The sequence below is a fragment of the Podarcis melisellensis genome (assembly GCF_964234715.1).
Source record: "Podarcis melisellensis genome assembly, chromosome: 1".
In the NCBI taxonomy this organism is placed as follows: domain Eukaryota; kingdom Metazoa; phylum Chordata; class Lepidosauria; order Squamata; family Lacertidae; genus Podarcis; species Podarcis melisellensis.
In genome coordinates, this window is record NC_138528.1 from 109,773,854 (window position 1) to 109,790,759 (window position 16,906).

At 40.2% G+C, this 16,906-nt stretch overlaps 1 protein-coding gene across 1 annotated transcript; it reads right to left on the minus strand.

The window, feature by feature from the left end:
- Window positions 1–243: 243 nt before the first annotated feature.
- Window positions 244–11,716, minus strand: ZC3H15 (zinc finger CCCH-type containing 15). Its single transcript, XM_081892742.1, has 10 exons — window positions 11,280–11,716; window positions 8,831–8,932; window positions 7,752–7,863; window positions 7,497–7,649; window positions 6,288–6,379; window positions 4,492–4,674; window positions 3,686–3,832; window positions 3,447–3,548; window positions 3,084–3,210; window positions 244–991 (listed from the first exon to the last, which is right to left on the minus strand). The coding sequence occupies exons 1-10, from the start codon at window positions 11,361–11,363 to the stop codon at window positions 798–800; spliced, it is 1,296 nt and encodes a 431-aa protein (XP_081748868.1). The 5' UTR covers window positions 11,364–11,716; the 3' UTR covers window positions 244–797.
- Between the last annotated feature and the right edge of the window lie 5,190 nt (window positions 11,717–16,906).

Sequence of the window (16,906 nt, forward strand, 5' to 3'; positions counted from 1 at the left end):
CAAAATTTACACTACATACAAATGGATATGCCTGAAAACCAGGAAGAATGATGAAGTTATGGCAAGTACATTTTGCATATACTGGGATTTTTCAGCAGGCAGAAGAAGCAGCCTTTTCACACACAGAGGCAATCTATAAATTACACTTTAAACTGCAATTAATCATACTTGCAGAAGTGCTTTTGTTTAGGTCTACTGCATATTTGCAAAACATGCATATACACTAATGTAGAACCAACATGGTTTGTTTTTTTTAACCAGATAGTCTTTATTTACACCTTGGTGGATTAACTTTAAAATTTAGAAGCAGGGACCATACTTGTGTGATTTTATGAATCTCTACCTTACGTATCTGTTTGGTCAAATAATCAAAAGCAATTCCAGCACTTTTAAGAACACAGCCATTTCAACCTGTTATCACTTCGACTTACAGTATCGTAGCACAAACTTAATCACTCAAAATACTTATTTCAAATGCAGTTCTACTGAAAGAATTCTTGGCCTCTTCCTGGACTTGGTAGCAACACACCCCTTCACACATCCTGGAAAAGTTGTGATCGACTTCCTACTTTTGGCGGGGATTTCATTACGTCATTGTACATTAAGAGAGTTCTTTCTCAGTGTACTATCTGGGAAGTTTATTAAGCTGGTTAAGACTGAATCAGGAAAAAAATTGGGAGGAAAGATATTTCTGTTTAATGTTTTTTTTCCCCAGAATCGTGTGAGGAACCAAGAGTACTCCACATAAGAATGGAGATAGTATTAAGGTTGTCAAGTAGATTCATTCCTCTAAATGTTCATTCCTCTAAATCAAGTGTGTTTAGTTCTTCTTCTAGTTCTTCCAAATCCTCGCCAGTAAAAAGATTTTCATCGACTGGGACTGCATCAATTATTCCATTTTCCTGGGTGCCCTCCATGTCGCTGTCAGCTTCCAAATCACTTTGTTCTCCATTCTCCAGTCCACCTCCAGAAGCTTCACTCAACTTGTTATCTGAAAGTGAAAACAATTCGTACCATGTACCATTTAAACACACCAACCTATTTTTCCTGCTGATGTTAAGCAGGCTAAGAAAATTGGCTACACAACTCTAGAAAGTGAGGCTGATGTATCTGAAAAATATATATTGGATTCCAATGAAGGAATTCTATTAGCGCTAGGAGAATTCCATTTGGGCAATCAAACATTTCTTCCCTCTCCTCACAGGCCCTCCTTAAATGTGCTCAAGGATTGGGGGAAACCCCAAAACAGATTTTAGGGAGTCTGTGGGGAAGGGAGAGGAAGAAGAAATTCCACTGCATAGCTGGAAGTTTGTGTGCTAATTGAACTACTTTGTTAGATACTTTCCAGAGTGAGCAAACCACCCTTATTTTGAAGTAAACGTCACAGAAATCAGAAATATTTGCTACTTAGTCCTGAGCACACTTACACTCAAGTCCCTCAGAGGCTTCCTGGACTTAAAAACTACAGCTTTATCTGAGCCTTCTCCTTGATAGGAATTTCTTGGGAGTTTGGTGGCCATTATTACACTGCTTTAATTTTATAGTGTTCCTCCACATTTTTTGCTTGTGAGCTCACCAAGAGTGACTGCTTTTGTTGCTGATATTTTTGTTCCATGATTTTTTGTTTTGTTTTGCTTTTTCCTAATGGTAGCAGAGGGCAAAGGAACATCAGGCCTCTCTCCATAGACCTGGTTTAAAGTTCAGTTGGTAATTTAGCTTCTCCTCTTTCTGAACTGTTTCCATTCAAGCTTGTCATTTTAAGAACTATGTGACCAGGCAGAGGGCCTTCTCGGTAGTGGCGCCCACCCTGTGGAACACCCTCCCATCAGATGTCAAGGAAATAAACAACTATTTGACTTTTAGAAGACATCTGAAGGCAGCCTTGTTTAGGGAAGTTTTTAATGTTTGATGTTTTATTGTGTTTTTAATTCTGTTGGGAGCCGCCAAGAGTGGATGGGGAAACCCAGCCAGATGGGTGGGGTATAAATAATACTGATAAATAATAATAATAATAATAATAAGAAGAAGAAGAAGAAGAAGAAGAGTTGATGCCTGCTTGTTTTCCTCTCCCTATCACCCCCACTCCTTTTTATCATGTCTTTTAGATTCCAAACCTGTAGGCCAGTAATGTTCTCATTTTAATCTGTGTATAGTGACTATACAATTTTAGCAGCTTCAGAAATAATGTGTTCCAAAGAAAACCACAACAAGAGCTAGAAAATGGATATTAAATATGCCAATGCATTTTTCCATCGTCTCTATCCTGAAGATTTTAGAAAGAATGAGAAATGGAAAGGATGGGAATGGGGAAATGAGTGACATTATCGTAACCCTAAGTTATAAAGATAAAATTTAATTTTCATGCTGGTAATGGATACCAGCCAGATAGGAAGTATCTATCTATCTATCTATCTATCTATCTATCTATCTATCTATCTATCTATCTATCTATCTATCTTCCATTATATATAGAGCTGGATGGGTCATAATTGATACAATACTATATATCATTACACATGTCTGTGTACAGGAAAGATACATAAGTAACTTTTTAAAAGGGATAACTACCTCTACCCAAGTTAATGTTTTGCAGTCCATTCCATATACAAACTGCAAGGATAAATTGAAAACATAGGAGTCACACACTGTGGCACGAAACATTAAAGCATGGGTGTTGCCAGGATTTATGATAGAGGGGGCAGAACCTCAGTTAATTAAGTATTTTTTATTGATTTACTCGATTTAGGAGAGGCAGCTGTCTCCCCTGCCTACACCCATGCATGAAAGGTTGAATCCAATAACAGAATTCCATTTGTGCCAAGGACATCCACTTTAACAATGGAATTTCCTCTGCCCCCAAATCTGCTCTAGTGAGTTGGGGGAACCCCTAGAAGGGATCAGAGGGAGTGTGGGGAAGGAATGGAAAGGCCATTCCAATGCGCAAGGGCAAGTTCTTGCATAAACAGGGCAGCTTCATTGACTACAATCCTGAATATATCAATTAAAATCCCGAACATATCAATAACCTTTCAAAGTTTAAATACTACTGCAGATCTTAAGAACACAGAACACACAAATCTTACCATCTTTTTCAGCCGAAGTGTATGTGCTAAATCGTTCCAGACTTGCTACTGTAATTCCAGTCTCATCTACGGCTTTTGGAACATACAGGTTCAAGTCCACATCATTTACATCCCCCTGTTCATCAACCTGAAAGGGGAAAAAAGTTATTTTAATTTTACTTACAGCAGAATCAGTGTAGGCTTTAAGTCCCACTGCATTCAGTGCAGCTGAGCCACAGTAGATCATGCTGTGATCCAAAGGCACCTGGTACATAGTGGTCCCTAATAATGCTACAGTTCATTATGTCAGTTCCTCAACCATGGAAATAAGGTTATTCTTTGGTTGTCTTGAGATTGCATACAATCCTCTTGCATCTCCTTTACCTCATCTTCACCTGTTCCTTGAATATAACGAGTGTCATCTGCTTCTTCATCATCTGCATCGACCAGCTCTGGCCGGAACTCAAACACTTCACGCCCACTGATCTAGCCACAGAGAAAGAGCACAATATGAAACAGTAATATACATTTGAGAGTTCAGAACATTTCGCTTCACTGAAAAATGTTGGCCTGCGTGTCATTACATGACTTTAATGTTATAGATCAGGCTACACAGAACTTACCACCAGTGCTTTGCCAGCCTTAAAGTCTGCTTTTCTTCTTTCCATATCTTGCTCAGCCTTATTAATTTTTTCTTGTCTTTTCCTTTTCTTCCATGCCAGAAAAGACTCTAAAGTAATTTTAGTAACATTTGCTCCTAAGGCTGCACGCTGTAAGATAAAACATTATTAACTGAGCACGCTTTTAGAAGATTCATTTTTTTCTCTCCAGTGCATTAAGAAAAAGCCTTAAAGCAATTAAATACAGAAGCTTTTCTATGAATCTCAGGAAATCTCCATTATTGTTCTTATAGTTTCCTCCAAGCCTACAAGGAACTAGTAAACATGAAATAAAGGATTACCTAATGTCAAAAACACTAGATGATGCACTAATACCCATAAATGTTCTTCTCTGAGTAAACATTTTCCAAGTACATGGCAAGCCAGATTCATTAGTAATCAGATATTTAACATTAAGTGCTACACTGTATGCAGTTTGAATATATGAACACATTTTTAAAAAAGTAAACATAGCTGTCCCTTGAAGGAAGGAAATCAGTACTGATTCCTGATGATGCAGAAATTGATTTTTTTAAAACCTAACTAGAGTATTACAAAAAAATCTGCTGTAATCCAATAAATCTACTCCAATTATAGATAGAAATTGCTAAATTTTACTGAAGTAAGCCTTTTAAAAAATTAAAGTGCCCATATTAAGGCTCAGTTATACTAGAATCCAGTTAACTAAAGACTCCTCATTGCTAAAATACCTCACAACATCAAAGTGACAAACTACTGCATTTTTATAGAGAAAATGACTACAACGTCACCTCTTTTTCTATTAGGTCTTCTAAAGAAATTTCTTCTTCCTTTTCTTCTTTCTTCTTGTCCTTCTTGAGTACGAAGCCAGGAGGGAGCGCATGGCGGTACATACAGTTGTCTCCTCCACCAGGACAGACCCAAAACCATCCATATTTATTGTTTTCAATAGCATCGAGGAAATACTTGCAGACCTGCATGGAACACTTATTATCACACATTGTCTTCATTTTATACACACAATAGGCAGAATGAATCTTAGGCTCTGGTCACCAAACCAGGTGACTATGCCAAACCACTGGTCCTGCTAGCTTGGGATGGTGGGAGCTGTAGTCCAGAAATGGCTGGAGACCCAAGTTTGGGAAACGCTGCACTACACAGTGGATGAAGTTACCATAGTATGATAATTAAATCTACATTCACTCAGCAATTGTACCTATTTTTAAAGTTATCAGATGCAGTGAGCAAGATTCAATCAATGAATCCCATAAGTGGAAATTTTGTATAACAACTTCAGCTTTTGCAATGGGGCACAAATATTCCTCCTCCCTACTGCATCCCTCAAAATTGGGACTGAGATAACCCCTGCAACAGCATGTAAGGGAAGGAGAGGGGAATCTTTCTGCTGGCAAACTGAAATGCTTGCCCTGATGGAACTATTACCTTGGTGTGACACTGAATTTCTTCCACAACCCCTAAATGTATGACATGTATAAATCAATCATGACTGAATGCAGTGGTTACATAGCAGAATCTGGCACAATACGGAGAAGTGTTAAGTTCTCTTGACTTTGGCAGCAAATGCAGGAAACCCCCCACTAAGGAGTCTATACATTCAGCTGGGCTTAGAATGTATAGAGCAGCATTCCTTATCACTCTGGCTTTATGGCAAACATTTCCAAAAACTCAAGGAGTTAAAAAGAATTGGTGAAAATGACATAGGAAGGCCATTATCTCAACAAAGGGTAAAATCCCCAATGAGTGTATGCAACAACTTGTGTACATCTGAGCTAGCTCTCTGGTTTAATGGTTACCTTTAGTCAAAAAAGTATACATTTATATTGATTTGGAAGAATAAGACCTCCATGGAACCATTTTTACCTAGGAAAGTAGTATCATGTTTCAATCATTGTTCTTTGATTTGCAGGTTACGGTGAATATCTACTTTTAAATAAAATCAAGTTTGAGATTACGGTCTATGAAATAATTTTGTGACACCACAGAATTGCCATCTATATGTCATTGTACTATACATTGAACAGCAATTACACCTTATAACTCAATTTTTTAAATTGGAATTTTATTTACAACATAACACAAGCCCCCCAGCCCCCAATACTCAAATTTAATAGTAATGGGTTATAAAACTAGACTTCCAGACTCCATTTGCTGAATCAACTAATTATCACACATAAGGTTTTGATCAACACTAGTAAATAGTATAGTTTCAAAACAAGAGTACTTGTAATTATTATGGACTGGATTTTAGCTATATTGTACTAATAACTACATAAAGTAATTACATCTCTGAGCTACTTATCATTCTATTTAGTATTGTTTATCGTACCTTGGCATTATCATATAATGTCACCAGGTGGTCCCTGAGCTATTTTGTCCTTAAAAGTTCAAGCTGTTGCCATAGTACTTTTTTAACAATTCAGCTTATTTGCATCACAGCTTATTTTCAGTCACAAGTCACACAATAAGAATATACTGTCATTTTATAACCTTTTTTTCTGCTAAAAATGAGGTATGTAATACATAAGATTTAAACTAGGTATTCCAATACAAAACAAGACAGACATACTATTTGGGTTTTGGGTTTCTTCTTTTCAGCTTCACCATGCTTCTTGTTCACTACCTCCTCCAGTTTCTTTTCATCCCAGTTATCCATTGTGTCTACATATAGCAGCAAAACATTTCATTATACAAGGGAAGAAGGGGACTAAGCTTGTTCAACACCACCAGCAAAGCTCTCCTATATAAATATTTGAACTCTACCTTTGTGTTTATATTGCAAGAGGCATATTAAAAAGATGTAAGCCAGAAGGAATTCAAAGTGCAAAGGGAGGCAGGGCTAAGATGAAGACAAATAGCGAAATATTTGGATGAAGCAACAAGAGGAATTAATGAATTCAAGGAAAGATCAAAATAATTACCTTAGAAAACCAGGTTCAGGTATCAAAACCAACTAACTAGTAAGTCCAAACTCTTGTGAAGTGGGGAAAAAAGAGAAAAGCTTCCAAACGGCTCCTCTTAGCCACGCCAGAGGAAGGGGTTGGGTGTATGAGTCCAAAGTCTGCACATGTTTGTTCATGTAACACCAAACCATAATTAAGCATTGCATCTGAATTATGCTGAAGCATGTTCACAGGAGTCTTTTCCTAAGTGCTATGTTTGTAAATATAGCCACTGATCAATCTGCAGCTCTCTTATTTTACATTCATTCTCCCAGAGTAAAAGCACGAGACAGTACCAAGAGATACCATTATCTAGGACAGGGGCAGGGTACATTTTCTGGCTACTGGGCCAGATCACTCTCCTCACATCCTGGTGGGCCAAATGTGACAGATCAATGCAGCTTCTATGACATCACTATGCCAGCTGATGCTGCACTTTGAACTCCCAACTGTTGAGACTTCCAAAACCAGTATAGTATTGTTTTAAAGCCTATTTGCTGTTTGCAAAGGGAAAAATATATATCCCAAGATGGACCCCCTGGCACGACAAGATTGGCTCATGGGCTGGAGAGTCACCATCCCAGATCAAAGAGCTCCATTTCTTCATTGTAACCAATTTTAACCCTGGTTTAAATGCTTATAAAAATTGAAACCACAGACTACAGTGAATCTGTAGAAATGCAGGTAATTTGTCCTTTACATATGTATGAAAATCCAATGAAAAGAAGAAGCACCTATTTAGACTTGCATTTATATCTACTTCCTCAAAGACATGATTTGTTCTAAAAACTACAACAGAAAAACAATTTGTCTGCAATTTTCAAGAAGTAACCTACCCTTTTCAAGATCTTCATCTCTGGCATCAATGTAAACACTCCTCTTTTCACACTTTCTCTCCAAGGTCAAGTCATGAGAAAATTTGCACTTGTCTCCTTTTGTGCATTGCCCTTGCTTGAAGAAAGCACAGACTACTGATTTTGGATCGGCACCTGCAAGATATGCTGATTATTTAGTAACTTTCCAGATCAAGTAATACATAAATCTGAGATGCACTGAGGCAGGGAAATGGAAGTCATCCAAAGAAAGCTTGCCTTTACTGATTTTCTGTGCAGCAACCACAGGTTTGAAAAGCTCATTCAGCTCCTGTAATTCTTTCTTCTTATCATCTTTCTTTAGTTTCTTGTCACCTTCTGCTTGACCAGCCTAAAACAAGACACAGAACAGGTATTTACAAGACCAGCGGGAGTGTGTAAGTGCATACCACAACTCTTAAGACAAAGTGCATGATACAATATCCATAAAACATAATTCATAATGGCCTTTTTCCAGACATTATAAGCGGAACGAGCCTGTGCATAACCTGGGCTTGTGTGTTTCCTTCTCCTCTCTGGTGCAGCTGTGAGGAGTTTGAAAGCATTTTCTTACCTTTTTAACTAACCATATTTTGGCATTTTATTGTTGTTATCTATATTCATACAGATATTATATATTAATTGTACAAGTAATTAATTACTTTTCAATTATTATTCTTTCTCCCCCCCCCCCTGTTTTTTCTATTTCATCTGTAAACCACATTGAGTCCCAGTCTGGGAAAAAGACAAGATATAAATAAATATAATAAAATTTTTTAAAAGACACATTAATATATTTTGAACTGTTCCATGTAGCCCAAGGGCTATCTATAGCCCATCACCTCTTTCTCTGCTGTGAGTATGGCCTAATCTCACAATACAGTGGTACCTCTGGATATGAACGGGATCCGTTCCAGAACCCCGTTCGCATCCAGAAGCAAATATAGCTAGCGACAGAATGTCTGCGCACGTGAGCGTCGCTTTTCGCCACTTTTGCGCATGTGCATGACGTCATTTTGAACGTCTGCACATGCACAAGCGGCGAAACCCGGAAGTAACGCACTCCGTTACTTCCGGGTTGCCGCGGAGCGCAATTCGAACGCGCTCAACCTGAAGTGCATTCAACCCGAGGTATGACTGTACATCCATAAACATAACGGCTGCCCCTTAACACAAATTTATCCAACAAAGAAGGACCTAACTTAATTGTCCCATCTTCTGACAGCTCCACACTCCTATGATGCAACATAATAGAAAAAAAAATCACATTATAACAAGTGCAAAGAGAGAACAGTGAAGTCAAGTAAACATTTACTTACCTGCCGTGGGTTTTGCTGACCGAACTTAACTTGATGGGTCACAGCCTTGATAAACTTTTGTTGTTTCGCTCCTTTCTTATTCTTTAAGCCAAAGGTTTTGTCCTAATTTCAAAGATTTGTAGGAATGTTATTAGCTAGCATGATTTTTCAATGTGTAGAAAATGTAGTTTAACATTCATTCACTTTTAGTGCACATCTGTTTAGTCAAACACTTAAAACTCTAAATAAAACTTTTTACTTTTAACTCTGTTAGAAAATAAATACATTTTAACTGCTATCTAGTGACAAAAAACACCAATTCTAGTATAAATCTCCTATGAAGGCTCTTTACAGCTCAGTTTAATTCATATGCATCTGTCTTGCGATGTGTATCTAATATTCTCTTCAGTGATAAAATCTGATGATTCAATAGAGCCATGCACATAAAGGAGGGTGAGCATACCCAGTTATCAAGAATTTGTTAGTAACTACAGGACTGTGATAATTCTTTTTAAAAGAACTTAAAGGTTTCTGAGGCCGTGGATTAGAACAAACTACAACTTAGAATTACAATAACCATGTTTAGATGACCAATTAAAATGGAAGCAAAATATTCTGCATGCAGAAGACATTACTGACAACAATATACAACTGATTTGGGCACAATATTGTGTAACATGGTCCCAATTGCTACTGTAATAGCAGTACATTTATAATTTCAAATTTTCTACATTAATTTTGCCCCATATAACATATATGGCATTTTCTCTTTGAATTCATCTCTGTTCACTAATACAGAACTAATAAACAGGAATATGTATTCATTAAAAAGAAAGAAAGTTTTTTTGCAACTGAAATTGCTCCAGTGTTAAAAGAACCAACACTTTTCATCTAAAAGTTTTAAAAGATGTACATCATGTGGATCATATTTAGGCAAAGTAACATCAATTCACCTTTCACTTCTCAAACTGTCATAACTTAATATGGTGTGTCACGTGTTCTGGTTAAATTATTTGAATGTTGGGCTTAAAGTCTAAAGAACAGCATCTTATTTTATCATATTATTATATTAATAATATCAAGGAACATATGATATTTTTGTTTTGGTTCAAAATCCATCTATCAGTCTCATCTCACTCCAATATTATCTGGTTTAGAATCCTACCAAGGGATACCGCCATTTGGTTATTAGAATTACAATTCCATACCAATACATGTTCACTCAGAAGTAGAAACCCAACAGGGTGTTCAATGAGTCAGATTAGTTTAAACATGATCACTCAGGAATAAACCAGACTAAGTTGTGTGGGTTTTACTCCGAAATGCACACAGCTCTCTTAATCCCACCATTACAAATCGTTTTGTACCTTTCAGTACTTTACTTTTTTGAAGAGATGCTGGAGGGCTTATCCACCTGAAAACATGACCCTTTGATCAGGAATTTGGAACCCTTTCCCATAATAATGATGTGTAGGAATTTTACCGCCATAGTTCAGTGTACAGAGTGCATGTTTTGTATGACTTGCATGAGAAAGGGTCCAAGTTCAATCCCTGGCAAATATGTAGGGCTAGGAAAGGCCTCATTAAAAGTGCAGCTGCCAACCAATGTAAACAATACCAGACTGGATGAATCAATGACCTGACTATAGAAGGAAGTTAAGTTCAGGCATTGGAAACAAATGCCTGGGCTCAGCCCTTTTATTTATTACCATGCCACTTTCAAAATAATACTGAAATATACCCTCTGAAAAATAATACTGATAGAAAAATATGAGGCATATAGTCCTGTGCATTACAGTTGTCATTGTTTAAGAGATATCCAGTACCTATAGCTTCTTTAAAACAGGTGGCTAAGCTGTGGGCCTGATTCTGTGGGGACTCCCAATTCCCATCAGCCCAAGCCAATCTGGCCAAAGGTTAGGGATGACAGGAGTGATAATACATCAACATCTGGCAGGCCACACGTTCCCCAGCAATGCTTTAAAGCCTTGTAATAATTAACAGGAGCAGAGAGCACATAAACAGGCATGGCAATACTAATTTATGACGCCACCTGAGGATCTTGGACTCGGCTCAGGACCAGAATCAGTGCAGCCTCCAAAACCTGTACTGGGTGCCAAGTCCAGCCAAGGAAAGCAAAGCAGGTAATTACAGAGAGGTGGCATCTTCACTACCCTGCTAAAAGTTGCCTACCTCTTTGTCTGGATCGCACAAAATCAGAATACAAATGGGGGGGGGGGTAAATCTCCTGGTTTATTGGTTCTCTAGACGAAAACACCCAATATGTCTGGGAGAAATGACATGAGCTGAAACTTCCCTCCTTCCTAAAATGTTAGCTTTCTACATGCAGGACACACATTGGGTAGATTTGGGGGCCACGCTGTTAAAAAGCTTTCCCTGCGGTCCTTAGTGGTACAGCCCCAAAGCAGAGATTGACCCCCCCACGATAATTGGGCCTAAATTGTCTCACCTCGATGATCTTCTCCTTCTTTTTCTGATCTGCCTTTTTGTTACCCGCCCCCGATGCTGCCGGTGCCTGTTTTTTGGGGGGCATTTCGGACGGGGGGGGGAGGAGGAAGAGGAGGGAAGAGAACGGGTGGGGGGAAGGGAAGAAGACGCCGCCGAGGCCCAGGAGCAAAAGCGCCCCCCACGCCTTTGCTTAACCGCCAAGCGGAGGGGAGGGGGGCTCGGCTGGGGGTGGTGGTGGTGGCGGCAGCGGGCAAGCTGTGAGGGGAGACTGATGGAATCCACCACCGGCAGAACGAGGGCTTCGCGTTTGCGACAAGCCGTCAGTGACGGAAGCGGCAGAGCATTATGGGAACGGGAGGAGACGAGGAAAAGCCGAACGTGACGAGGGAGAGCGCGCACGCGCGCAAGAGCCTTTCCCTCCCCGGCCCGCCGCCGCTCTCGACGCTCATCGCCTCGCTCCCACAGTGCATTGCGAAACCCTGACAGGACAAGGCAAAGGGCGGAGCTTAGTTAAGCCCCACCTGCCAGAGAACCCTCCCGCTGGTTGCGATTGCGTCACGGGGCGGGGCTTAGGTTTCCGTTGAGGGTTCGGTTTCGCCGAGTAAAGGGGAGGGGGAAAGGTTCGGAGTGCTTCTCCTCAGAGGCTGTTAGTCTGAGGTGGTCAACTGCTTGTAACGTTCGTCGCGCCTCTGTCCCTCGCTTGTGTTAAGGACAGCAAAATATCTGGAAGCCTTCTTTATTAAAAGTATGACTTCGGCCCTCCTAAAGCGTTCTGAAAACGTCCTGAGGCAAGATGAGGCAGCTGCAGCTATCTTATTCTTTGACAAGGTTAATGGAATCCAATAGCCACCAAAGTTTTGAAGGATGGTGTGACAGAGAGAAGCAGAAAATTAATATTTTGGTGAAATACGCACACGGCGCAACCCCCCCCTCTTTTGTTCTACGTTCGAGGTGGCAGTCATCCCAGTCATGGGTGTGGCAGGGGGGCAAGTGCCCCCCCACTAAATCAAGTAAATAAGTTTTAAAAAACAACTTAACTAAAAGTATACATTGTAGAGATATTTTGACAGGTTTTTCTGAGCACGGGGTCAAAAGAAAGTAATTTAAAACAACAGTTGTTGAGAAATTTAATTTAGAATCTGCTAGACAGAGCCAGACAGGATGATGACAGATAGGTGCATAGCTTAAATCCTGGCTATGCCCACGATCCCTGTTTAGTGGTGCTTACTACATGTATGCATAGAATTGTGCTGCATGTGTTTGCCTTTTTCTGGCAATAGGTTAATGCAGATTTCCCCTTTAAAGTTACAAACAGCTGACACCTTGTGGCCATTTGTATAAATGACAAGCACCTTTTTTTGAGCAATAAAAGCGTAGCTACATGGTTCAGGCTACACGTTCTCGTTTGTCTGGCGCCTCTGATGTTGTGGGTCTGAATCCAGTGCAGGAGCGTGCATCTTAGAATAGGTCCTTTGACAGTATGGAAACTGAGTGGGCTGGCAAAGAAAAGCACTCTGTCTCTAAATCACTAGAGTAAAGCATTCCCGCGTCACCAGTTTGTTGTGCTTCCCCTTTTTAAGCTCCGCTTCTTTGCTGCATGCTCAAAAAAGGGAGCCCCTGTCTCAGTACAGTACATGGGGGAAAAATGGAGCAAGCAAGTGATACAGCACATAATGATGAAGTCATGGTAATGGGTGAGAACATGTGTAATGCATGTGTGATTGAGATATGGATGGATGGATGTTATTTGTTGTTGTTGTTTAGTCATTTAGTCATGTCCGACTCTTTGTGACCCCATGGACCAGAGCACGCCAGGCACTCCTGTCTTCCACTGCCTCCCGCAGTTTGGTCAAACTCATGCTGGTAGCTTCGAGAACACTGTCCAACCATCTCGTCCTCTGTCGTCCCCTTCTCCTTGTGCCCTCCATCTTTCCCAACATCAGGGTCTTTTCCAGGGAGTCTTCTCTTCTCAATGAATGGATGGGGGCACATGCAAATGTGCAGTTTGTGTGTGTTGAGAAAGAGAATATAGTATGTAGTTCTGTGTGTGCATTTGTATGTTTTGGTCATGTCTGTTTTGGGCAACTATTGTGGCTACTTAACTGTGAAACTAGTATTTTACCCTTTCCTTCTGTTCAGCTTTTTTTTTAGTGTTTTTGTGTGCTGGTGTTTTTAATAATTGGAACAATATGCAAATACATCATACTCAGAGTACATCCATTGAAATCAATGGATTAAAGTTATTAACCCAATTGATTCAATAGGTCTCATCTGATTGCAAATAATGCTGGCTATAACCCTTGGGTTTTATTATGGGGTGGGGAATGTCCAGTCTGCAAGTCAAGAGCAGACCACTGGACTCTCTCTAGGTCATTCCTCTCGCCAGCTGTACACCCTCAAAATGTTTCTGCCTGGTTGGAATATTTTCCTGAACTTCGATCATGCTTCTTATTTAAGCGGATTGAAGGATTGGGGGGGGGAGCCTCTGGCTTTTACATAGCTGGAATGAAGCCTACTATATAGATGTGTGTGTGTGTGTGTGTGTGTAGCAGGGGTCCCTAGAGGGAAATGTGACCCTTGTGCTGAAAAAGGATTCCTACAATCATTTTATGGTATATCCTTCCCTGGTATCAGTACACATGAAGGTTGGTTTCTATAAATATTTTTAACAATAAACAAGCATACAAATAAATCACTGCTGAGATGTACCCACAATTGTGAGGCCTGCAGAGATTATAATGATACATCTCCAGCTGTTGCCACTGGCTACAGACTACCTGTGACATCACAAAAGTACATGGCAGCTGAGTGGATATGAAGGTGGGCCTTTTCCTCTTCCCCAACAGAACATAGCAAGCAACAGCTGTGACGTTTAGTCTTCTTCCACCTGGAGGAGGTGAATAGGCAAATGGATGGAGATGATCATCTGGCTGTAGTATGCTATGGAGCAATAATAAGGCAAGTTCATTTGCAGTGTGGAATTGTTGCTTGAAGGCAGCTGATATCCATGGGGTATGATGTGTGATGTCTAGTGGTGCACCTAGCAGAAGCTGGCAGATGTTGGTGGGTGGAAGCCAATGGAGTTCTCATTTGGATGTTGCAAGGCTGAAACATAGTGATATTTGTGGTTGTAAACTGGTTGAACTTCACCTTTGGGAGCTGATTGACAGAAGCCAGTGGATATTTGTGGATTGAAATTGGGCAATGCATATGACTAAATGGTGAGTGGAAGATGAATGGTTGTGTCTATTGGTGTTCTGGTGTATGCTTGTGTGCATGACTGTAAGATTTTGAAAGGGGTTGGGGCTAGTGGTGTGCATATGTGCATGACTGTGATGTGTGAAAAGAAACTGGTATATATTCATGAATAGGTGAAACCCATGGAAGTTGGCAGGCTGAAGTTAGCAGATGAAATTGGCAGGCAGAAGATGGTGGAGGTGCCTGGGTGATGTTGTGGAATAGCATCCGTCTCCCTCATTTCTGTGGTTTTTTATTTTTTTAATTGGGATGCATGAAGCTAGCGAGGCTTTCTCAAGAAAAGCCCCTGCATCCCCTGTGAAAGCAATGAAGAGAACTGCAGGGCATAAGTGCAAGTCATCTTATACCTCTAAATGTTTTTCTAACTACGTATATCTACCTTTAGTGTCCATGCTATCTTTCTTCTTGAACGACAGACAATGGAAGACAGACAGACAGCCTGCATTTGTGGTGTGACCCTACCTCCCAAATTTGCTTTGTGCTGGTGTCTCCACTCTCCCCAGATTGCTTCCCCTTCTTTCTCCCAGACTGATTTATTTTACAGACAGGCTCTCCTGTCATATGGTTCTTTATCTTTTCACCAGCCTATCAAATAGAGGACTGGTCTTTGACATCCCTCACCACCTTACTGGTGCCCCAATACCTTTAACGCTACCTCTGCAATGGAAAATGTCAGGTTGTGATGGCTGGCACACCTCCAGTATAGAAGTAGCAAAATGAGGTTGGACTCCACCCTTCAGACTCTATGTGGAGAGGTTAGATTGTTGAGTGCTGCCCTATATAAACATCTCATAGAAAATCTTTCTAGATGTGCTAGTTTACAAGAAGTGTGTGTGTTTGTGTGGGAGCACTCAACAACACAACTCTTCTATTTGGAGTCTAAAGCACAGTCAATAATTCTATAGCTATATTGTACAACTGGATTCTGCACAGCATGTAGAATCATCACTTTCAGCCCTTGAAAACACTGCATTAGGTCTAGCAGAAGATGGGGCAATTTTCCAGGATCCCAGAAGATGGCAGTCCAAACCTGCTGTAAGTACCGCACCAGCATTCTGTTAGAACATGGATAATTGTATCCTAAAGTGTTAAATTTTAATTTGTTTTATTTCAATAACCCAAGAATTCAGCAATGTCCACATAGCTAAATTGCACCCTTAAATATGCAGAATGGAAGGAACATACTTCAAAATTTATTGTGTTTTCTTCTTTGCACTGTTTGTTTGTGAGGGTTGGCTTCAGGGTAATTACTAAGAATGAAAGCAACTGTAGTAGGAAACTTTTAACACTTTCATTTCTTTAAAATGTTTCAGATTACAGCTATGATGTGTGTGTTTTAAACACTTTGTCGTAAGTGTAATATTTTATGCACTAAAAGGCTTGTGTGCATTTTGCTTCAGCACATACATTGGCAGTTATATGTAACACCTGTGATGAGAGTAGGCAAAAAAATCTCCACTTTGTTGAAGCTGAGTCACCCACCCTGTTGGTCCCAAGTCTGACAGGCTTCACACATTGCGTACATATACTGAAGTTGTTCACATATACATGAAGGACACAAATAGGGAAGCTGCAGCCCTCCGGATGTTGCTGGACTCCAGTTCCCATCATCCCTGAACACTTGTCCTGTGCATGCTGGCTGGGACTGATGGAAACTAAAGTCCAACAACAACTGGTGGATCACAGGTTCCTCACCTTTGGTGTAGGCCAGCCTTTCTCAGCCTTGGGTCCCCAGATGTTGTTGGACTACAACTCCCATTATTCCTCACCACTTGTCCTGTTAGCCAGGTATGATGGGAGTTGTAGTCCAACAACATCTGGGGATCAAAGGTTGAAAAAGGCTGGAGTATGCTGTCTGTTTGACAGGACTTCACAGCAAACTTTGGCTTGTGAACTCTTTCTCATATTGTGTGTTGGAGCTTTAGCATGAGTCAGGAGGACTCTTGTGCATGTTTTATGCATGTGATCCATCAGCCACAAAACAGAGGGATCATATGAGCAGAGCCGACTAATGCAGGCTATATGTTATGATGATGTATGCGTGTGAATATAGTATTCTCTCCCAACCTTGACATATGTACAGCCTGAGCGTTGGACTAGTGTAATGCTATCTTCGTAGAGTTGTTTTATAGTGCCTTGTAAAACTTTACATAAAAATGCAGTTTGTAAAAATTTAAATAAAAGAATGCCTGCACCTTCAGTTGCTTCAAAACGGAACCAGATTGATAGCAGAGACTCACAGAATGGTTCACATTATGCCTTTCATATGTCACTAGCTCTTAGGTTGTTTCCAGATACAGTTCAAGGTGCTTGGATGGCATTATCCTTTAACAGCCCAAATGATCTGGGACCAGAGTGCTTCAAGAATCA